Raw genomic sequence first — 23,292 nt, forward strand, 5'->3', positions numbered from 1 at the left:
ATTCTATGATTACCTGGTCAATACCCCTCCCTTTGCACTGCAGAATAATGACCTCTAAGAGCTTGGCTGCATGGCATTCGGCATCTTCTCCTGCATCACCAGTTAATACCTAGCAACAAAACCATGAACAAATTACTGAGAAGACAGTTGACACTAAACATGCCCAAACAGGACATGTTTGCTCAGGGTGTAAATGGAAACTGTTCTGAACCATTCATGTCGTATCTGAGAAACCTATTTTCCAATACAGTATGTCCTCTTATCTGAATAATCAGCAAGGCACCCAACATAACTGGATAACAAGAGAAGAGCAGACAAAAAAACAGAGGGGCTAATCACATAAGCTTACACAGAAATGAGGGATAAACAGTAAATCTGAACGGTAACAATTTTTAGGTGTTCCCATAATGGGGGTCTTAGTATTGGCACTTTTATTCCTTTGCGTGGAGTTAAGTGGCACTCACTGAAATTGATCCTCAGCCTTCAAAAACAAGGTAGAATCTTCTACATTGTAGTCTGAATCCGTATGTGAATTAAGAGTTCTCAAAACATTATGCTCAACAGACTCAGTGAGCAAAAAGCAAGAGAGCTCACATCTGTTATTCTGTTTTCAAGTCTGTCAGATTCATAGAGCTAGAATAGGCCAAAAGGCCATTTAGTACAAAGCCTGCACGCAACGCACAGCTGTCAATCCCAGCAGACCTACCTCAAGTGTTCAGACCTCGGCATGCTAAAAGCAAAGAGGATGCATGGCAGAGCAAAAAGCTCCGTGTTGCTCAAGCAAACTGAGCCAAACCAGGGCCCTCTACTAGAGAAAGGCAATTCTACTAATCCTCTGTGGGACTTTTCCCAGAACAAGCACATTAGGAAGAGCAACCGAAACTGAATATTCAAGAACAGATTAAGTGTTTGTCCTGTTTGCTGGTACAGCTCATGTAATTAAAAGACAAACACATTTACGTTTTTGTGTAGGATATACCTGGTCAATACCAGGTGTAGGGTTTTGTGTAGGATTTATGTTTTTGTGTAGGATATACATCGTTTCTAGTTGTAAAGCGGGTGTCTTGCATGCTGATGTGCTATGAACCTAAGTGAAAGAAATAACAGAATTGGAAGAGGATCCAACATATGGCGTGAGCAGAAAAATCCTGTTTTTTTTAGAAAGTCATACCATGTCCAAAATCAGTGGGTATAAGTAACTACACTCATTCTGTCAGAGTAACATGCAGGCATGACCCTCAGACCCTGGATTTGAAGTCTGCTGAAGGGAAGCAAGCCGATAATGTATTTTAAATGCGGGTCTAAACAGGACTGCTTGTGACCTTTACATTTCACCCAGTGCTACATTTTTCGGTCACTTTTTCATAGTCATTTTTGATACTTAGTTGGTAAAGGTATGAACAATGGCAATACTTACCTTTTTACACATGGTGTAAATTATCTCTAAATTTTTGGAATTTGACAGTAACGTATCAGTATCGACAGTGACATAGTTGTGCAAGAGAGGCATCATATCTAGACAGAGGCAAGCAAAACAGTTAAGCTTGAGAGCAAAAGTAAGGTTAGCATTGTAGTGTTGTTTTCCTTGTATAGTACATGTTAACAAGCACTATAAACACATACATAACTTAAAGGGAAGAGGGAGAAAAACAAGTTTCTAGTTCCTAGGGCTCCAAAGAAATTCCAGAAGTGTGTTGACAATCCCTGAAGCCAGCTGCATGACGGAATAAAATTACGGAAGCAGGAAATATGCAAATTTACTCAATATGCAGAGTTTATATAGGTCTCAGAAACTGATTGCCACAGCCCAATTTAAGTGCACACCACTCTGCACAAGGCTACCCCGTGCACATGCAGCTCTGAATCTATAGCACTGAGGAACAATGCAAGCTTGTTTTCACTCAGCTGAGACAAATTGACAATTGATACACTCCATCATAGCTTCCTGAACTACTGCTAGCCAACATAATACTTCAAATCGAGTTACTTGAACAGATCTACTGCTCCAGCCTCTCAAGTTATTATAACATCAGTCAATCCCCTTTCAGAACACACTACAGAGCTCATTACCTGCAAAGTACTCAAAGCAATCCTGTTGAAATACTTCATATAAGACACCCAGAAGCTGCCACATTTGAGGTGAAATAAGATGGCACGTCAAGCTGTACGCTAGAGAGAGGATTTCTTCATAGAACTCTGAAAGGGAAACCCCCGCAGATCTGATGAGGTCTGAAAATAAAAGTTTGCAAATCCCACACAAACTGCAAAGATTCATACCATTATCAATCCTTTATACAGCAATTTTAACCAGCAAACATGTTTTGCAATCATGTCTTCCTTGAGGTATACTGACAGCAAGCTTGCCAGTTCACCTGAAGGTGTGACGGTAAGGAATTTACCAACCAGCATGCATAGACTTAATTCAAAACTGCACATTCAGTGCAATTTGAACCTGGGCATTACAATACTATACTCCCATTGCCCCACTGTCAATTTCCCAGGTATGTCTAGAACTGAATTAACTGTTGTTCCTTTGGCCTTCCAATCCGCATTACAGAAAGCAATCTATATGTCTAATGTGCAACAAAAGTAAATTCACAACAGGTGACTTATTTATGCCTAAACTGAAGTGGATAGCAGAGAAAAGAAGTTGTTAAGGCAGCCTTCACCAATCCAGGCCAAAACATCTGGAGGGCAAAGGCTGGCTGGAATAAGAGGATGTACTATATTCTAATATCTAATTAGAAATATCTAATTCAAGAGTGGCTTTTAGTTCTCTGCAATACAAGCACAAACAAATAATCTGGCAATATTTTCTAGAAGGTCAGCTTTTTAAATTTACCTATTACGTGCTTCTGCAAGACGAGGCCAATGATCTGTAAGCAAATGCTCTCCAGCTGTTGAGTTATCTAGAATAAGAAGAGACAGAGACTGTTTATAGCATGAAAGTAACAACTGGATGTTTTTGTTTAAATGAACAGCTGCCCTAAAACAAAAAGCTAACTTAAAACTTAAAATTATGACTGGCTGAAAGCTGGAGGCAAAGATTTTGTGGGCAGAATAGGTCCATAGCGCCACCTGCTGACAAGTGATGGAGAAGGCTCACCTCCTTGTGGTCTTGCACAACAGTAAGGATTGTATCAATTGTGTGAAGGATCCCCATAGCCATGACAGTTTTATCCTCCAGTTCTTCATATTCTTCACTTTGGAGAACTTTCCCAAATATCTCTGCCTAAAGAAATCAAGACACAAAAGAATGGAGAAGCAGCCTGCTGATTAGGTCATCCTTGGAGACTATGAATTATTATTATGCATTAAAGCCATCAATGGGCACAGCACCTTGCGGTAAGTCCTGCACTAGCGGTTAGAACACCTGGAAGCCTGGGGAGGAGGGCTTACCATCACTGCCCTCCACAGCTCTTCCCACTGGCTGTGTTGGCCTCCTCTAGTGAGTGAGCCAGCTGTGAACTATCTAGTTCCCAAACTGCATTTTAGCCAGGCTGCTTGGCCCTTGGAATGCTAGACTAGAACTGTAGCCTTCCCTGTGCCTGCCCCATCCCGAACTTTGAGTTTTCTCTGTACAGTGGTACCTCGGGTTAAGGACTTAATTCGTTCCAGAGGTCTGTTCTTAACCTGAAACTGTTCTTAACCTGAAGCACCACTTTAGCTAATGGGGCCACCTGCTGCTGCCGGACCGCCGGAGCACGATTTCTGTTCTCATCCTGAAGCAAAGTTCTTAACCTGAAGCACTATTTCTGGGTTAGCGGAGTCTGTAACCTGAAGCGTATGTAACCCGAGGTACCACTGTATATAGATTATTTCTTTGTACTGTTGATCTTATCTTATTTATCTGATCTTATAAGGTCTTATGTGAATTGATTGACATGTTTTGTAACAAATTATACATATTGTTTCAAATGTTTGGTATGTTGATAATAAGCATAGGAAGCTGTCTTATACCAAGTCAGACCAGTAGCCCATCCAGCTCAGTATTGTCTACACTGACTGGCAGCAGCTCTCCAGGGTTGCAGGCAGGGCACTACCTAGAGATGACAGGGATCGAACCCGGGACCTTCAGCATGCAAAGCAGATGCTCTACCACTGAGATACACCGAGTTGCTTGTTGTGAGGCACTTGGAGCACAATTCACTGTGGAAAAGTGTCATATACCTAAACTAAACTAAACCTTATACAGTGGTACATTGGTTTTCGAACAGCTTAGTTATCGAACAAATCGGCACCCGAACACCACAAAGCCGGAAGTGTTCTGGTTTGCGAACATTTTTTGGAAGCCACGGCTTCCACTTGAGTGCAGGAAGCTCCTGCAGCCAATCGGAAGCCGTGCCTTAGTTTTCAAACAGTTTGGGGAGTTGAATGGACTCCTAGAATGGATTAAGTTAGAGAACCAAGGCACCACTGTAGTGTCCTAGAATGGTTCTTGCTCCAAGCAGCTTACAAAGTCATATTTAGCAATAGAGAGAGAAAAGAGGAGAGGTGGGATGTGAGAAAAGACAATTACAGTGGTACCTCAGGTTAAGAACTTAATTCATTCTGGAAGTCCGTTCTTAACCTGAAACTGTTCTTAACCTGAGGTACCACTTTAGCTAATGGGGCCTCCCGCTGCCACCACACGATTTCTGTTCTCATCCTGAAGCAAAGTTCTTAACCCGAGGTACTATTTCTGGGTTAGTGGAGTCTGTAACCTGAAGCATCTGTAATCTGAGGTACCACTGTACTCAGACCTAGTTGCAGTTTTGGATGAAGACGAGGTGTACATGTTAAGTGTAAGACCTGAGAGTCTCCAGGTGTTGTTTGACTCTGACTCCCATCATCCTCAACCATGAGCCCTATTGACTGGAGGTGAAGGGAGACAGAGTCCAACAACACCCGGAGGTTCACAGGTTCTCCACTCTTGATGTATGAACTTAGTTCCACAGACTATAAACCTGCCTGAAATGCATGGAAACAGCTGAGAATGTGAGGTGGGGAAAATAGAGCAATCCAGGTTGAGTGTTTTTGAAAACCAGGATATAATTTTAAAAAACAGTTTAAAAAATTGTATAACAAATGTTTCAATATTTAGGGTTAATGTGGTATGGGAAAAAACACATGGGAAGTTTCCAGGATGTACTGCCTTGTATTGAGTTAAAATGAGAAATGCATTCAATTAATTTTTTCAAGTTGTTTAAAACTTATTTTTATAGACATGCAGAATGGTCTTTACAATGCCAAAGCTGGAAGCTACACATCCATTAATAAATTCTTGATTCCAACAAGATCAACTGGAACCAGAAACGTCAGAAGTTTTCCTCTGTATCAGAGCACTGCTATCTCTTACCAGGTGCTGCGTCATTTCAACAGCAATTGTTGCTACTTCCTGACTGTATTCACAAATCAGCTTCTGGATTACATTGGTGAGATCATCGTTCTCAGTCTCCCGAACAACAAGCAGCAGCTCCTGCATAACTGGCCTGATGTAGGGCTTAATATATTCCTTTGCTAAAAAGGCACACAGAAAAACAACACAGAAAAAGATAGAAGGGGTCATTTGCTAAATGAAGATGCAAGGAGCTCTGGTTTAGGATTAAACCCCTAAGGTAGATAAAATGATAGAAAAATAAAATATAGATATCTATCCGTCTATCTATTTATCTATCATTTTTTCTATCTATTTAACAATGCTTCTTAGGTACACATATCTGTCTGCTTTCTATTCCTGAACTATTTCACTGGTGCAGGAAAAAGAGGTATATTGGAAAGCTGAAAAAGGGAGAAAACTAAACAGACCATTGGGGAATTTGCACCTTTTTCCTTGAAGATACACTCAGGTCCACCCTGCTCCCTTTCTCCAAAAAAATTGCAGAAGATAGTATATGATGACTTGCTAAAGCAGGGTTCTGTAACATCTGCAGCTATTACACCAATCCTAAACTTCATCTCAGACCTATTTGCATAATTAGCAGTCAAAATACCTGACACTTAAATGAAGGTTCAAAGAATGGGAAATGAATGGCCAATAATGTACTACGTGGGCGTTTATTCAGTCAGTAACAACCAAATAGTAGGATGCTTGATAGAACAGCAACAGATGCATTGATGTTATTGGAGCATAGATACTCAATACATGGGTGCACCTTTACAGCAACAATACACAGTAGGGCAAGAACAATGTTTTCATGATTTAAACTCTATTTTAATGGGAAAATCAAATATTTCCAGAGGATGCACCCTTCCTGGCTACGTATTCTATATTCTAGTGTCTGTCATTACAGAGAGGAGAATTATCATAATATTCATTTATTTTGACAAAAGGTATCTGAAGTTTAGCAACTAGGCATTGGAATTGAACTGGGGATGTTCATGCAGAGGCAAGAAAGAAAGAAAGAAAGAAAGAAAGAAAGAAAGAAAGAAAATCAAAATCAAACCTCGTTCCTGATGGCTTATTAAGGATTGAAGTGCTATGGCAGCTTCCACTTTGACAGGCATCTCTTTGTCATCAATCAGGCTCTTCTTTGTTAGCTCAACAGCATTCCTTAGGTTGAGTTCATTGTGGAATTCCAAAGTACTGAACGAATGAAGAGTCCAACAGGACTGCAGCATAAGAGGGAGAAAGCAAAACAAACACTACTGAGTTCTGTGGTTCTCTAAAGAATCTAGTTGTGTGCTGGTAGTTCTCAGCTGATTAGACTTGTACCCCATCTTATGGTTTGAAGAGGCTTACATTAGACAACTAAACGTATGTGTTTGTGTGCATGCAGCCAACCCTGATTAAAGCCACCACCACTACCAACAACAACCGTTAAAATCCTAGGCCAAGTTCCAAAGAGACACTTGTGTATAACTAAGGCAGTTTTGCACAGGCAACAGTCCTTTGTGCCACATGAAAATGTTGCTCCAGACAGTTACCTGACCTTCAGGAGAGACACTGAGGCAGCAAGCAAGAATGTCAGCAATAAAAGAGCAAACAAAAAAAGCAAAGAGCAACAATGTGCAAAACAACATCCCCATTGCCATCTCGCCCCATTGCCCCTTGGGAAAGCAAACAAGTTTAAATCAGCCTCCCAGAAGCTGTAAGATGCTCTCTAAATGATGATAAGAAGAGCAAGTTACCGCAGAATGATACACTTGCTCTGGTCACTTACTCTTGCTCTCAAATACCCCAGGTTCGACATGAACAGTGGAAAGATGTGATTCTGTAGCATCAGCTCCATTTGATCCTTGAAGACACTCTTCTGATGGAATTAACAGTAGCCACAAAAAAGGTTAGTCTCCATTTTGATATGTGACAACATTAAATTATGTCCGAAAATTTAACTCCCTTAGAGTAATTGCACAAATATAAACCAAAATCAGCTTCTAGCTTCAAGTTCACTTCCAGAAAATATTCTGGCATTATATAAGTCCAATAAAATGCAGAAATGCCCAACTGTTAAATATGTTATGCTGTCCAGGCCAATTACAGCCACAGGTGGGAATGTGTCCCTATGAAGGTACATGTATCCAGAAATGCGGACTTGCTATGAATTAAGAGATACTGAACCAGATGGGCCTTTTGTCTGATCCAGCAAGGCTCTTCTTGTGTGCTTAAGTAAGACTGCAGAAAGGAGAAGAATATCTTTCTAAGACCAGGTGAAAAACAAAACCTGGGAGTTTTGATATAGACCAGAGATATTGCCTCGTTTGTTAAGAGGCTTCCTTGTAGCTCTCTCCTTTGGTTAGACCTGGCTGTTGATGCACAGGCTAAATCCCTGTCTAGCTTGACTGTCCTCGTGCTCAAGTGCCACTACTGGTTTATGGGCCAATAGCATACCATGGGATTATTTCAAGTTATGTTTTGAGGACCAAAATGCTCTCTGACACACACCTGCTTTTCAAGATGGCATTTAAATTGATCAGAACAACTAGGATACATCTGTTTTAATGAACATTCTAGAGCTACTTACCATGCCTTACTGTCCACAGATCAATTTCATTTCCATGCATGTCTCTGATGAAATACCTGTGTACAACAGGACTTGCCAGGTAGTCCCAGAATACTAATTAAAACATACTGTACAAATCTTGGTTCATTCCATTTTCATTCATCTCTCTTAGAATCCCTTATCAACTCCTGCTCTACACAGACCTTCTGTCACAGATATACATGTGCATTCTGATCCCTGCATTAAGGTTTTCATGAATCACATTGAAGACTACATATTTGGTGGCAAAACTACATGTATCTTACAAGTCTTCATCCGCTTACCTTCAGCAAAATCTCTGCTAGAGATCCTATCACATGTAATGCCCCATCTTTTTTCCTAGGGTCAACATTGGGCCCAGTAAGTATCTGATAGCAAAATGCCATCATTTTGGGTAACACCTAAACAGATGGAACAAAACGCAGAAAGTTAAGAACTAGAAAGTCAAAAATGCTGGAGTCATTCTGTTTAAACCAAGAAGACACTGATGGTGGTGCTGTTGATGAATGCTAGATGACCCATGGGGAGTGGGGAGAGGCCAGACTCAAGATTTGTCTGCCTGGCTACTCAGTGCAACGTCAGTCCAGACTGGAGGAATGGGAGGGGTCACTGGAGCCTGAACCAGCTCAGATGGCTGTGGCAAGGATAACAATGGATTTTCAGGCAGGGACATCCTGAGCAACTTGGCTAAAAAAAGAGGATAAAAATGTAATAAAGAATATATATTTTTTGTTTTTAAAAGGGAGACAAATAGCCTTTAAGCAGGGATAGGAAATATTGGCCCTCCAGATGTTGCTGGATACCAGTTCCCATCCCCAACAACATCTGGAGGGCCACAGGCTTCCTGTCACAGCCAGTGAAGAATGGAGGAAGTGGTACAAGCCTTTATAATGTCATAGCGTTTGTATTATAAGTACCTCTTTTCGCTTTTTTGCTGCAGTGTACAGAAGTATCTGAGCAGCTGTTGTAGGGGATGCATAATCTTCAAAGACATCTTTCAAGTTTTCAACAACAACAAAAAGAACAAGAACAGAAAACCACATCAAGTGTTACTGCACAATCTTTAACAAGAACATTTTGACAAATCATTCTGAAATTGACAGAACAAGGACAACCCAACAAGGCTCTTTTTATTTCTTAAATGAGCAATCACTAATGGAAATTAAACAGCTTTCAGCCAATATCCTACTGTCTCTCCCTCATTTTGTGTTTTTAACAGACACCTCACCACAATCATAGTTTATGGGGGCTTAAGCAAACTGTTATTTAGGGATGGAGTGCAATGGACAGGTTAAACAGGGGGATGTCCTACTTTGCCATCTTTTTTGTTTTATCTCCTTTTGTTATATTGCCTAAATACTAACAAAATTACAGGTGCAAACAAACAAAACTTCTCACTGTATACATCTGAATGTATAGTAATCTGTTCAAACATTGGGTGCTACTGGGAAATAATACCATTGATAGCAAGGAAATCATCTAGCTGAAGCATAATACATATTTACCAAATTTACCAAATTTCATGCGGATGTACTCATAGGGGTCCTCTTGCCAGAGCTCTTCATCCTCATCTTTATAACACATCAGGGAAAAGATTACTTCTTCACACACAGTCTAATAAGAAAAAAAAAGCAAAGAGAATGTTCAACAGAGCAAAATCACATTATTAATCATTCAAACACAAGTCCTCGCCCCAACAAATCATCATCATGAATCCTGCAACAGTGCAGTGTGCTGCATACTGGACCCACCAAATCCAGCAGCTAGTGCAATGATGTCACATCACACACTTTACATTACTAAATGTTATCAGGCAGGGGTGGGAGATAGATACACACACAAAGAGAGAGAGAAAGAGAGAGAGAGAGAGAGAGAGAGAGAGAGAGAGAGAGAGAGAGAGCCCACTCCAAATCCTACAGATGGTGTGGAATAAAATACAGATAAATGAAATAAATATGCTATTGACTGGCTATTTCTGTCCAAGTGACTGCATTCCCGTTATAGTAATTGCAATGTTAATTATTGTAATTAATTTTTCAAGCTCCAACACTACATGAAAAGCTCTAGCTCAAATCCTCAGTATTTGTGCAGGGACACCAATCACTATTTTTGTATTGACCTGCATATGTGGTTTCATCTGCTTCCAGGTTATACAGTGATTGACCCCTTGGTTCAGATAGTTTAATGTTTGCTGAAGGACACGTGGTGCAACATACTCTTTCTTCCTATATTGGTCCAAGATTTTTAGGAGCACCTAAAGGAAAAACAACATATATCAGGTTGCATTTGAAAATCTGTCCTTAAAATTAGAACATTGTGATTGTTTCCATTACCACCATCATCCCTGAACATGGTAGCCATGGGAAAGATTTGCTGTAACAACATACAACAGGGACCAGCAACTGGAAGCCCAATGGTCAAATCTGATCATCTGAGGAGGACCTACTGGCCAAAATGGAGGCAAGAGAAGTGCAGGTGGCAGCTACAATAATTAAAAAAAAATCAGCAGTTCATTTTGGGAAAAGGGGCACCCTGAAAAACTAAGGGCTATAGCTCAGTGATAGAGCAGACGTTTTGTGTGCAGAAGGTCCCAAGCTCAACCAGGGCTGGAAGATAACCCTGTCTGAAACCCTGGAGAGCTGCTGCCTGTCAATCAAGGCAGTGGTCTGACTCAGTGTGAAGCAGATTCCTAACAAGTTCCTGACAAGGGGGATCTAAATATTAGATGGTATGAGGCTTCTTCCTAGAGAGCACTAACCATCTGTGATTATCCTAAAATGGCCCTGCGAACAGTTTCACTATGAGTGCCCTCACCTCTTTACCCAGGTTCCTGGGGTGCATCTGCTATTCCTTCTGTTGTGCAACAGCCAATAACTCAAGCAAGGGAATGAATGCCTTAAAGTGGGGATGGGAAAGCTGTGGTCTTCCAGATGCTGTTGGACTTCATCTTTCATCAGCCCCCGACAGCAAGGCCAATGGCTAGAGATAATGGGATTTGCAGTCCAACAACATCTTAAAGGCCACAAGTTCCCCATCCCTGCGTTAAAGAAATGATACATAAAGGACAAGTGAAAAATTCCTGCTGTGGAACTATCATACTAATAAAATAAATGGAAGATGTTTACCTGTTGGATTCCCACAGCGTAGGTTTTCAAGAAGAACTCAGAAAATTCAAAATATTCTTTTGTTACATTCCCAGGACTTCCATACCTTGAAGAAAGAATCCAAAGCGAGTACATAAACTGAAGGTTAATGCATACACATGCTGCTAAAGTTGATCATATATAAAAGTGTGCTCAGAATAACCCTGGACACCAAAGGAAGAAGAAAAGCAGGGAAGGGAAGCAAAATCTAGGACCACTCAAGGCAACAAGGATACATACACTCACTGTGACTCCCCTTGGCTAACTACATGCAGGTGTTATAACCCACCTATAGTAAAAGACAGATTTCACATTAAGCAAACTGGTCTTCTCTTAAGAGCTGCAAGAATGATGTGTCAAAGATGTAAAGGTATCAGTCTACTAGAGAAGGCCTTCATATCTTGTGACTTGCACTTGTGTACGAAGCCAAACACAGTCCACCCACCATGCAATGTGGCTTGCCTGACTTCCTGACTCCCAGGCAAGCAGTAAGATGGCTAATGGGGCATGGCTTCATTTTGAATGCTCTAGATATATTCAAAATAGCTCTAGTTTGTTTTTGGGTTTTCTGTTATGTAATTTATGTTCTCATTTATACCTTGTGATCTTTGGATGAAGGATGATATACAAATTCAACAAATAGTTGCAAGATGAGAAACAGAAAATGAGCAAAAGAAAATATTCAATGGAGACCTTCAGTAAAACTGGTAAAACCTTTTCAAAAGATGTGAACAAAAGTGTGAAAGAACATACAGAGCTTGTTCAGACACAATGCTAAACCTTGGTTTACCGTTACAGGCACAAGTGACTATGACTCTCTCATACACACACCCCTCTGGTGCAGCCATAAGAAGTTTGGAAGTTTCTGCTCCTGTTTTAGATTTGTAAGGATACTTTTTTACAATAAATCAGAGCTTTCCAAACTTTTAATGTTGGTGACACACTTTTTAGACATGCCTCACTTCGCGACACAGTAATTCAGTTTTACTAGCAAACCGAAGGTTAAACTAACCCCTTTCCAGCCCCTGGGGGCGTGCAGGGAGTATTCATGCAACACACAAACGTGTCATGACACAGAGTTTGGAAAGCTCTGCATTAAACATATAGAAAAATAACTGAAGTATAGCGTTGAGAAAAACAGAGTTCAGAAAATCTGCTCTAGTTAGCATTTTACCTTTCAAAAAGACGAGCAACAATCCGTAAAGCCCATTTCTTACATTTCCACCATACAAGTTCTGGCCTATCATCTTCATCAATCTGCAGAGTCTCCTAATGAAAGGAAATAACTATCAGCCAATGTGTACACAAATTAACATTAAACATTAACGAAACTTATACACACACACACACACACCAAAATTGAGAACCAAAAATATAGAACCAAAAATATAGAACCAAAATTGGCTTTGAAGTGGTTTACATAGTATAAAGACCAGTTAACACAAACATTAAAATATAAAGATTCATAATCAAAAGAGGGCCACTGAACACAGTGATATTTACTTCTGAATAAACATGATTAGGATAGCACTGTAAAAAGACTAAAAATTACTTCTTTTGAGACTGTTCTCTGAAACCACCAATACAAAACCCTCAGAATTTGTTACTGAGGCAAATTCCACATGGTTCAAACTCTGCAGACTACACAGATTATGCAGGTTGTAGTGTCCACCCCATACCTTTCGATATATTATTATGAATTATATCCTGCTTATTTCCTATTCATGGTAAAACTCAAGGCAAGATACATAGGATTCATAAGCATCTGCCATCCTGGCACTGACTAGATTCAGACCTGCTTGGCTTCAGCAAAGCTGCAGCATCAGGTGCCTTCAGACCTTGCCCTGGCATGTCATAGCATGCACAGAACATCAAACCAAAACTGTGCATCTTTAAAGCTTGTATAATATATCGTGCAAAACTAACTTGCAAATGTCAGGAACTCCACAGCTTGAGTCTCAACCCAGTATGTTTCCAAGCACAATTCAAAGTGCTGGTGTTGACCTTCAAAGCCCTAAACGGCCTCGGCCCAGTATACCTGAAGGAGCGTCTCCACCCCCATCGTTCTGCCCGGACGCTGAGGTCCAGCGCTGAGGGCCTTCTGGCGGTTCCCTCATTGCGAGAAGCAAAGCTACAGGGAACCAGGCAGAGGGCCTTCTCGGTAGTGGCGCCTGCCCTGTGGAACGCCCTCCCATCAGATGTCAAAGTGATAAACAACTACCTGACATTCAGAAGACATCTTAAGGCAGCCCTGTTCAGGGAAGTTTTTAATGTGTGATATTTTAGTGTATTTTTGGTTTCTGTGGAAGCCGCCCAGAGTGGCTGGGGAAACCCAGCCAGATGGGCGGGGTACAAATAAATTATTATTAATTATTATTATTATTATTATTATTATTATTATTATTATTATTATTATCATCATGGACTAAGGGTAGGTTCTGGCTAAGCTACATCACTGTACATACTTAGGTCTTGGAGCAATCTTCAAGCACGGAAGGGAACGGGCAATATCAGCTTCTACAACTGAGTCAACTGAGCAGTACCTTCTGCTTGCTCCACTCCAGCGCAAGCCCCCAAGCTCCAGCAACTGGTATCTAGGGCCACTGTGCTGGAACCATGCTTGTTTCCTTCTCCCCATGTCAAGGCAGCCAATGGCTCCAAGCCCAGCCTGGTCAAAAGGAATCTGGCTAAGTTTTCCATGAAAACCTTCAAAGAGGGAGATTCCGCAACCACACTTGGCAGCACACTCCTGTGCTGATCTGCTTTTATAGAACACGACCCACACAGAGATGCACCAAGACAGGCAATGGGTCCCTTGCAAGTCCTGGGTATACATGGGCATTGAAGTCCAACAGGGCCCAGAGACAGTGAAACAGCCAGAGGCACCACTGTAGTTGGGAGGCTGCAACAGTGCTCAGTTTGTAACAGGGTACCATGAGCAAGGCAGCCAATGGTCACATGTTGCGATGACATCACTCGGTGCTTACAGAGGCCAAGGGAGCTGGGGGGGGGGGGCAGCAGGTTTGTGGAAGGCACCTGAAGTCAGATTTTCCTATGTATCTTCTTCCTTGTATTTCAGAAACCCTATATTCTTGCCAAGCCAGTGGAAAGTGTGAGCAATTGCTCCCGTCCTTCTTTCTGCCTCCTTTTTTAAAATACTGGAACACAACTAGAGGATAAGTCTCTAATAACACTGCAAACTGGGGGGGGGGGGTTAAGTTAATATGCCCCTTAAGCTACACTTCCCCCTTTCCTATTCCCCAAAGGCATTAGTGTTGCCCAGTAATATAATCCTTACAGGAGGCACACTTCTGTCGATGATAGTCCGGAAAATCTCCATCCACTGAGTCATAGTTTGGTTATTCACCAGCTGAAGTGGCAGTGCATACTGGAATTAAAGAAAAGAAGAAAAAGACGGAGTGGGGCAGGGTGTCACGCACAAAGAGTAAAGGTATTGCTGTGTTTCCAGACTATATTATTTGCACTAGAATCCAGAGATTACACCTTGTTTTTATTAAAGAAAACAATTTATTATACTACTGATACAACACCACAACGCAGCTGGATTATTTATTTATTTTTGCTCCAAGGGTAGAACTACCTTTCTTAATGCCCTGGGAGTGTATGTTATGTGATGGTCACCTGGTATGTTATGTGATGGTCACCTTTCAGGGATTTATTTAAGAGGAGTGCATCAGGAGTTTCACAGAGGAATACAGAAGACGCATAGGGGGAAGTGTGGAGGTATTGTGATACACAGAAGTAACAGAAAGGGAATGAAGAAAAGGTGTTCTAAGTCAGGGCTGCAAATTGCCTCTCCTCATCAGTCTCCCTCCCTGCACAGCAATTAGAAAAGAAGGCCCCCATTCATTTGAAGGGAAATCTTGGTTTCTACAACATCCAGGAAGCCTTCTTAAGTACAGAGAGCTCCTCACTTTACACAGTCAAACTGTTTATGCTTACATAGTTAAGGACTTTCTAAAGAGGACTAAATATGTCAATTCCAGGGGCACTTATAAACGCACAGTAAGCCTGCAACTTACAGACCTTTAACTTGTGCTCATTCAACTTTACGCACTTGGCAAAAAAAATTCCAAATGGGGAGGAAATTCAGGAAAAAAGACTTTGGCAATTCCAACTGCCATTACTGTACACCCAATGTGTTTTGACTCTACATGATTTCGGCTTTAGGCACAATCCTCAGAACGTAACCTGTGTGCAAGTTGCAGGCTTATTGTAAGGAGTTACAATCTCTCATTAGCATTTTTTCTTTTCTGAAATAGTGTGAAGTCCAGGCCTAAGACTGTAATCTTAAACATCCAAATTTATAAGTAAGCAAGCTTGAAGTGAATGAAACACTCTGAAGTATGCCTCTTAAGGGAAATGATGCAGAGGGTCCCCCACACCCACCCCAGAACTCTCTATAATCTGCTTTACGTGCAGAGGCTCATACCTGAACAAGTGCATAGAAAATCTTTAAGATCTGTTTCTGAAGCAGCACAGAATAATGGGAGTTGTCAGGAAGGAGCTGGATTGTCTGCTGCTGAATCCGAGGCAAGAATATCTGCATTGCAGCGATGAGGGGCTCTCTCTCCTCGGCCTTCTTGTATCTGCAGAAGTAGCCGGACCCAGAAACAATTAGGGAGCAAACTTTTACACTTGTCCTAATTCTTCTACATTTTAAGGAAAAGATTCATTATGCTTGCCATCCTTCCACCCCTGCCTGACCATTTTTATCCATTTTTCAGCACAGCAAATCAGAGACATATGGCGAATATGCAATAATTTACACAGCTGTACAGCATTATCAAGTAATCTGATAATTACTTGAACCTTCATGTTGACTCACATATTGCACACAGCAATCAAGCTCCATCTACTTTCATCTGGAAAAAAGGATGAGTCTCTCTTCTCATGTTACTCACTCTGCCCTAACCTTGATGAATGCAAGGATTGCTTCCCATTCGCTAGAGCTGCCTTCTCCTGAGCACATGGGTGGACTCCTGTTTTTCTCCCTCTCCACACATACATTCTACTTTGAGAATTGAGAAGCTATTTCTCCAAGGAACTAGTCAAGGCAAAAGGAGGGGTACATGCATGTACTTGGAGGTGCTCTCCAGACACTGCCATCTGTATGAGCAAGACTACTGGGCAAGGGGCTTTCCCAGAAGAAGATCCACTTACTCATAGGTCTTCACGAGTTGGTACAGGCACAGCAGACTTCCAAGCCAGCTCCCACTATTGGGAGACTGCAAGTAATAGCCTATTTTGTCCACCACTGCAGTCCAGTGACCTGGGAAGTCATGCTTGATAATAGTGCGAAGGCACATTGTCAGTTGGGCCCTGAAAGGTTGGGAAAGAAGAAGAGAGTGTCAGCAAGTAACACGTTCTGGTAAACAGTTTGAGAAGCAAATTCTTTAAGCATATCAGAAACCCAGAGAAAACTTTCTCCTGTAATAAATGCTATCAGACAATCCTCCGCAAAAGGAGAGTATCAGAAACCTTTCAAAAGACAAAGACAGGATGAAGGGATATATGTGAAATCACATTCAGTGTAACTATGGGCAGTATCTAACCACAAAGTTCCACTAGTGCAAGGCCTTTTAGCTATGGATTGGAACTTCCCTGCACATGCCCTGCGTGCCCTATAAATCTGCTCTGAAGGGTTGGGGGAAACCCAAGAACAGGTTTAAGGGTCATACAGGGAGAGGAGAGGGCAGGGCAGGGCAGTTCCATAAAACACCTAGAAGTCATTGCATTAGCAGAACTGTTTAGTTGGATACTGTGTAATGAAACCATATTGCTGGTGTCGTCTCCTTCCTCCTCAAGTTATAAGAGAGAAATGGAGTAACAAAATAAACAACATACACACAAATTAATGACTACTAGAAACTAAAGCACACAAGATTTGCAAACTTGCAGACCATCAGTCTCTATGATTAACCCAGGGTCAATCTTGGGTGATCTAGAGGCTATATACAGTGAGACAGTGAGATGGTATCATCCACTGGGCCACCAGATATCCATGAATAGACCTAATGTGTGCAGAGGGCCCATGTGCATTATATCCACACACTCAGACCAAATTGCACAGCCCATTTCTGGATTCTGCGTTGGTATCAATCAGGCCTGCACATGTACACAGGAGGCTGCCTTATATCAAGCCAGGCCATTGGTCCATCTAACTCAGTAGTGTCCACACTGAATGGCAGTGGCTTTCCAGTGCTGAAGGGAGTCTTTCCCAGCCTATCTGGAAACATCAGAGATTGAACCTGGATCCTTCTGCATGCAAAGCATGTGCTCTACCAAGGAACTACAGCCTTTCCCCATTACACGCTTATGTGGAACAGCTGGCAGGCAGGGTGAGAACAGATCTTTCTTTATCATCTAGACTGGGTCAAAAATGGATTATAAAGAGTTTTCTTTATCTTCATCTGGGAAACAAAACTTCCTTGGTATGAGAAAAGGATATAATAATTTAGCTTTAATTGCCCTTTGTTGATTAGCCTGCCTCTCTACAATTCTCATTTAGACCTTAACATGAAATATCCAATCCATCTTCTTTAGAAACAGCTCTCTGGGAAGCCTCCACTTAAGAATTATTACAGAAGTGACTCCAAGTCCTTTAGCTTACTTTCCATTACCCTTCCTAACCTATCACCTCCTGGAAAACCACAATTTTCAAAAAGAATTATACAGAGTAAAAATTGACGTAAAGCAGCATGATCTGCATAATTCATACCTAATGGAAGCATTAGTTCTCCCTGGAACACAATTCAGGGATTTCTGATGCATGTCCCCAAGCCTGACATACCTCACTAAGTCTGGAGAACGAATAATTCCTTCCACAATGTTATCCCGTATCTGTTGCCGATCATTTTCATGAATGTTGAATGGAAATATCACTTCTCCAGGTGGTGGCTCTCGGTCTGGCCAGTACTGCGTCACCATGTTCTTCAAGTAAATAGCAGCTGAAGTGAAAGAAGAAAAACATGCCTAAGTCCTGGTGTCCTAGCACATGGAAGACTGCTGAATATTTTAAAAAAACAAAAAAACAAGGTCCGAATGAAGCCCTTATAGAGGCCTTGGGACTATCCTCATAGGCTTTTTACTGCATCCTCCTTGTTTTGCTGGAACATGTTCTGAACTTTAGGTCTCAGTAGCCAAGGCAAGCAAACCATCAAAGTAATAAACAGTAGCTGAATTTGGATATGTATGACTAACAAACCAAATTCTATCTGGATATGTATGACTATCAAACCAAATTCTAAACATAACACATAGAAATAATTTCTGCTCACCCGCCTGTCGGACTGGGAATTCCACTTGATCAGAAACTATTATTTGTAGCAGGCTGGGAGCAAAGTTGATGATCTTGTAGGACTGAAATGCATAGAAAGTCAATCAGAAAAGCACCATATATTGTAAAACAAGTTAACCTGTAGTACTCTCCTTCCTTGGAGGTTTTTTTTAGCAGAGGTTGGATAGCCATCTGTCATGTATGATCTAGTTGAGATTTCTGCATTGCAGGGGCTTGGACTAGATTATGCTAGGAGTCCCTTCCAACTATACAATTCTATGATTCTTTATTGCCATGAATAAGGAAAAGATTATTTCCTTCCAAATTAGATGTTCTCCTGCAAAGTTAAGCAGTTTGAAGTATCGGTTTGAAGGGTTGAGCATGTGGTGGACACACTCCAAATGAACAGCTGGCTTAGACACAACAGGTTTTGTTCTGCTCTTGAATCCAGTTGTGATTTTGACCATTTTTTTCTTTAATAAAATTGGAAAATAATAATACTATTTCCACCTCCAAACTATAAGCAACAGCAAAGCTTCTAATAAAACACTATTACCTTCATAAACAGTTGAGAAGTAAAAAGTACATTCAAAGTATTACTTTCCTATATAAATTTTATGCAACATATTTTTAAGGTAATTTTCTATGCTGACCTTTACATACTTTTTTGTGGATCAGGGAATAAATTAAAATAACTTGAAGAAGGAAAAAAGGTGTCAGCCTGGCCACAGTCATTCTGATGGCCACAGTCATTCTGAAGTTTCCAGTTATCACTGGAAAAGGCATTTTCTGATATCACAAAAAATCAACTCAACCAGAGCACTCAGGAAAATTATTCTGAGTGATTGAGCTTCTAAGTGAAAAAAGAGTGCTGGATATGAAATCACACAACATTAAAACCCTCTAACAATTTCCAAAGTTTCTTAAATTGTTTCTCTCCCGTCGCTCATATTTTATTTGAACTTTAGCCACTGGGGCAGGAGAGTAGCTGTATACTGAAATATATTTTATTTGCAGTAGGTGGATGGCCTTTGACTTGATATGACTGACTGGGTTGCCTTCACATCCCCTCTTGGTTCAACCAAGAACTCTCTAGTTTCCCAGGCCCTCTATTTTCTGCCAGATTCCACTGCACCAGGCACTCTGCAATAGCACAAGCACAAAGGAAATGCAAGACCAGGTACTGATGGATCAGCACCAGTCACTAATGGAGTACATCCTAAGAAGTCTGTAGCTGTTGCATTCTTTTGACGACATTTCACTATACTTAACTCTCCCAAATGGGAACTGCATTAGCATCACTGTGGCATTGATTTACTAAAATCTGCTAGAAGGTTTCGAAGACCTCATTCAGCAGTTGGCAGCTAAATGTGTCAGCATGTCAAGGACAAAAGTAAAACTGTAACCGATCTGATCCTCTTTAAAAATGAATACCTCCTTTGCTGTTCACCCAGGATGAATGCCACAATATATACGTTGGATACCTTTTTTAAAAAAGAAAGCCTAAATCTGGGTATCAGAAATTAAAGCAAGAGAGAATTATGGATAAAGGGCAGAATTCCATCTGGGTCATTAAGGCTCTCCTTTGGCTTCTTTCAAAACAAGCAGTGAAAATAAGAAACTGCCTTATATTAGACCATTGGTCCATCCATCTCAATATTGTCTATACTGAGTGGCAGCAGCTTTCCAGAGCTTCAGATGAGAGACTTTCCCAATCCTACCTGCAGATGCCAGGGACTGAACCTGAGACCTTCTGTATGCAAAGCAATTGCTCTACCACAGAGCTATGGCCCCGTAACATTAAACATAGATGATGCATAACGATAGAAATAATAATAGAAATAATAATAACTCAGATAGGCCCCCACACACAATTCACAAACTTGCTATTTGAAACTTCTGAATCATGCAAATGTGTCCAACTTCCCTGGAACCTCTCCCTCTGCTGAAATTAGGCTAAAAAGGAGCATTCTATTATAGCAACTAGAATTGGGCATGTGTGGGATGCCCACAACTGTTGTCCAGATTGCAAATGTACCCATCAGGTTGACGACTCCTGACTTAAGAGCTGTCAGTTGCTGACCTTTCTTTTATTACCCTTCTGCAATGAAGGCCAAAGGTAACATATACTTCAAACAACATAATGTAGAAAATCGCATTCTGCTCTTCTTCTTTTTAGAAAAAGTATGGAACCAAACAAGAGCTAGGAAATTAAGCTTTCATTGACACCACCCCCATCCGACCATTTTTACCTTCATTTCCATTGTCAGAATCACAACCAAATGAACATGTTATGTGTATTTATATGCAGGAACTGAAAACTTTTAGGGCTAGTTTGGATGTAAAGATGTGCCGGGGGATTACAGTCTGTATGCCCTGTCAAAGTTGACTTGAGCAGTGGCGTAGCGTGGGTTGTCAGCAAGGCAAGTAATTTGCGCAATTACAGCAAGGCAAGTACAGTAATTTGCTCCCCCAAACCCGTGGATTTGCGCCCCCTAACCCTAACCCCCAGATGGTCCACCCGGTGCGGCCGGGCCCCCCTGCACCCCCCACGCTACGCCACTGGACTTGAGTAATATACTGCTTTGTGTTGATATCTTTTTACATTATGAAAATTACAAAAAAAGCTTTGTACAAATAAAGCTACAAGCTGGCATTCTGACGAGTTCCTGGATCTTTTTTATCTAAAGTAGATATGTATGTGAGCAGCTAAGAATTCTTGGATCACAGGAAGCATGTTGATTCCAAGCTGAAATTCAACAACCTTCTGCTCTCTCTCAGGTATCATAGCTTTGATGTTTTTTGACATGACTCTTTTTGAACAATCCAGTTACCACAGAATCTTGCTACTGACTTGTGAATGATTTGGGATCTTCTATCCTAATCTAATATGACTGTCACTCATGTGGTTGCTTAGCAGTAGTTTTCATCATTAAGGGACTGTGAACTAATCTTCAATGTACACATATAATGATTCCATAAAGTGAGGCATTTTATTTTGACATGCAAAGCAATCCTATACATGCCTACTCAGAAAGAAGTCCCACTGAGTTCAGTGGGGCTCGCAGCAGAAGTTTACTGCTTGCTGATTTGTAATTAATTTGGCAACCTTTAAAAAAGTTGGAAAAGTTCACAATTTAGCTTCAAAATATCAAAATTCCAGAGGGATGCTGATGAAGAAGTAAACTTGTCAAAAAAAATAGCTATGCTGAAGAATCATAGGAACTACCATAGGTTGTAGCATGAAGGGATTTCACCACCAAAAAATGGTTAGGATGGTTAAAAAAAAGTTGCGAAATTAAAAGCCACAAGTCTAAGACCTGTAGAGTACCTACAATACCAACCAGGGAGCCCAAAATTCCAAAACCTGTTGTCAACCTTAAAAACTTGAGATGTCTGCTTAAAAGCCAAACGAAAGTGAACAGAACTTTCAGTGAGGTTGCCATGTCAGTTTGTTACAGCAAACACACACACATACTTTTCTCTTAAAACAGCAGCGTCTTCTGGCCCCCTGTAGATTGACATATCTTTAAGGTCCAAACTAGTCTTGTATGTAAGAACTAGCCTAATAGTCATAGATGACATGCAGACAAGTGAAAGGCTTGTCCCTTCTTTTCTTTTTCTTTTCTTTTTAGATGTATTTTCCCCCCCAAAGGAACAAATAAACACCACCATAGTATTTACAGGTCTCACATCTCGTGTTCTATTGGAAAACCATTTTGGATACAGGTGGTCACAGACTATGCCCAGCACAGAAATCAAGTGCTTTGCCAGAGGGAAGCCCCCTTGTACCAACCCAGCATAGCAACTTGGGCTGCATACACCCCATTTAAAGCACATGCAAAGCACAATGCTTTCCCCTAAAGAGTCCTTGGAACTGTAAGCTTATCCCTCACACAGCTATAATTCCCAGCACACTTAATCTACAGTTTACGGGGGAGGATGTGCTTTAAATGTATGGCTTGTACATGGTCATAGTATAGGGCTGCTGCAGCGGGGACAGAGCTCTCCCTCCCTCCTCTGCCAGCCCCCAGCAAGCAAGTAAACATCTTTTGCAGGCAAGCAAACTCTGTGGGATTATTTACAAGGCCGGTGGTAAGCTTCCCAAGGTTAGAGATCTCTCATAAGATTTGTGTGGGCTCCAGTCCATGAAAACATGCACAGTAGTAAATCTGGAAGTCTGCAAAGTGCCTCTTCCCGCTCCCACAGAGTCCTCTGGTGCTGAAAAGGCTGAAGGGTGCTTCACAGGGAGGAGGGGTCAGCTTTTGTGGCTGAGAGACCACCCGAGGTCCTGGCTGGGTGAAACCTGGGTTCAAATCCCGCACTCAACCCATGAAAGCTGGCTGGTTACCCAGAGCCAGCTGGGATTTGCCTAAACCACCTCACAGGATGGCTGTGAGGCAGGAGCGCCTCCTTGGGTGCCTTGGAGCCATGGGTGCCGTGCATCGTGCATTGGCCCTGGCGCCGGGATTTGTGGGTGCCCGGCCTCTTCATGGGAAATTTTGTGGGTGCTTGGGCCCCCAGGGATCCGGGACCTATACCGTGAGGGATAAAACACGGGAAGAGCGCACGTCGGGAGGCGGAGAGGCATGACAGGAATGTAGGCGAATAGCCGTGTAAATCCGTTAAGGAAACCGCTAGGCTGTTTTCGGGTGGGGAGGTGAGCGCTGCGCGCCTGAGGTGCAGTGACAGGATTCTCCTCAGAGATGGAAAGAGCGCGCCCACCACGGCGAGGCAAGAGGGGGGGGCGAGGAGGGAGGCCGCCCCCTGAGGGGGAAACAAAGCCCCGTCCTCCGCCGAGGCCTGGCGGGAGGGGAAGCAGCTGATCCCCGAAGTGCCTCCGCCGCGATCCCCTGGGCGGGTCGGGGGCGGCGAAGGGGGCCGGAGG

The 23,292-nt window shown here is 41.8% G+C and overlaps 1 protein-coding gene across 7 annotated transcripts in view; it reads right to left on the reverse strand.

Annotated features, from left to right (window-relative positions):
* Window positions 1-23,292, reverse strand: part of IPO8 (importin 8) — a 38,488-nt gene that overhangs the window by 14,397 nt on the left and 799 nt on the right. The window contains exons 1-20 of one of the 7 annotated variants that reach the window (XM_083700066.1): window positions 22,976-23,275; window positions 18,406-18,487; window positions 17,919-18,075; window positions 16,289-16,447; window positions 15,558-15,714; window positions 14,403-14,492; window positions 12,279-12,373; window positions 11,087-11,171; window positions 10,081-10,215; window positions 9,476-9,575; window positions 8,879-8,955; window positions 8,246-8,362; window positions 7,143-7,232; window positions 6,426-6,591; window positions 5,339-5,499; window positions 3,107-3,232; window positions 2,843-2,909; window positions 2,071-2,196; window positions 1,418-1,515; window positions 14-109 (exon numbers count right to left, since the gene is read on the reverse strand). In XM_083700066.1, coding sequence (XP_083556192.1) covers window positions 14-109; window positions 1,418-1,515; window positions 2,071-2,196; window positions 2,843-2,909; window positions 3,107-3,232; window positions 5,339-5,499; window positions 6,426-6,591; window positions 7,143-7,232; window positions 8,246-8,362; window positions 8,879-8,955; window positions 9,476-9,575; window positions 10,081-10,215; window positions 11,087-11,171; window positions 12,279-12,373; window positions 14,403-14,492; window positions 15,558-15,714; window positions 16,289-16,447; window positions 17,919-18,055 — 2,082 coding nt within the window. In that variant the 5' untranslated portion in view covers window positions 18,056-18,075; window positions 18,406-18,487; window positions 22,976-23,275. Of the gene's footprint in view, window positions 1-13; window positions 110-1,417; window positions 1,516-2,070; window positions 2,230-2,842; window positions 2,910-3,106; window positions 3,233-5,338; window positions 5,500-6,425; window positions 6,592-7,142; window positions 7,233-8,245; window positions 8,363-8,878; window positions 8,956-9,466; window positions 9,576-10,080; window positions 10,216-11,086; window positions 11,172-12,278; window positions 12,374-14,402; window positions 14,493-15,557; window positions 15,715-16,288; window positions 16,448-17,918; window positions 18,076-18,405; window positions 18,488-22,975; window positions 23,276-23,292 lie in introns of those variants that run through there. The other 6 variants (XM_083700065.1, XM_083700064.1, XM_083700063.1 and 3 more) reach the window with 6 other exon arrangements.

This window comes from Podarcis gaigeae (assembly GCF_964106915.1).
Source record: "Podarcis gaigeae genome assembly, chromosome: 10".
NCBI lineage: Eukaryota > Metazoa > Chordata > Lepidosauria > Squamata > Lacertidae > Podarcis > Podarcis gaigeae.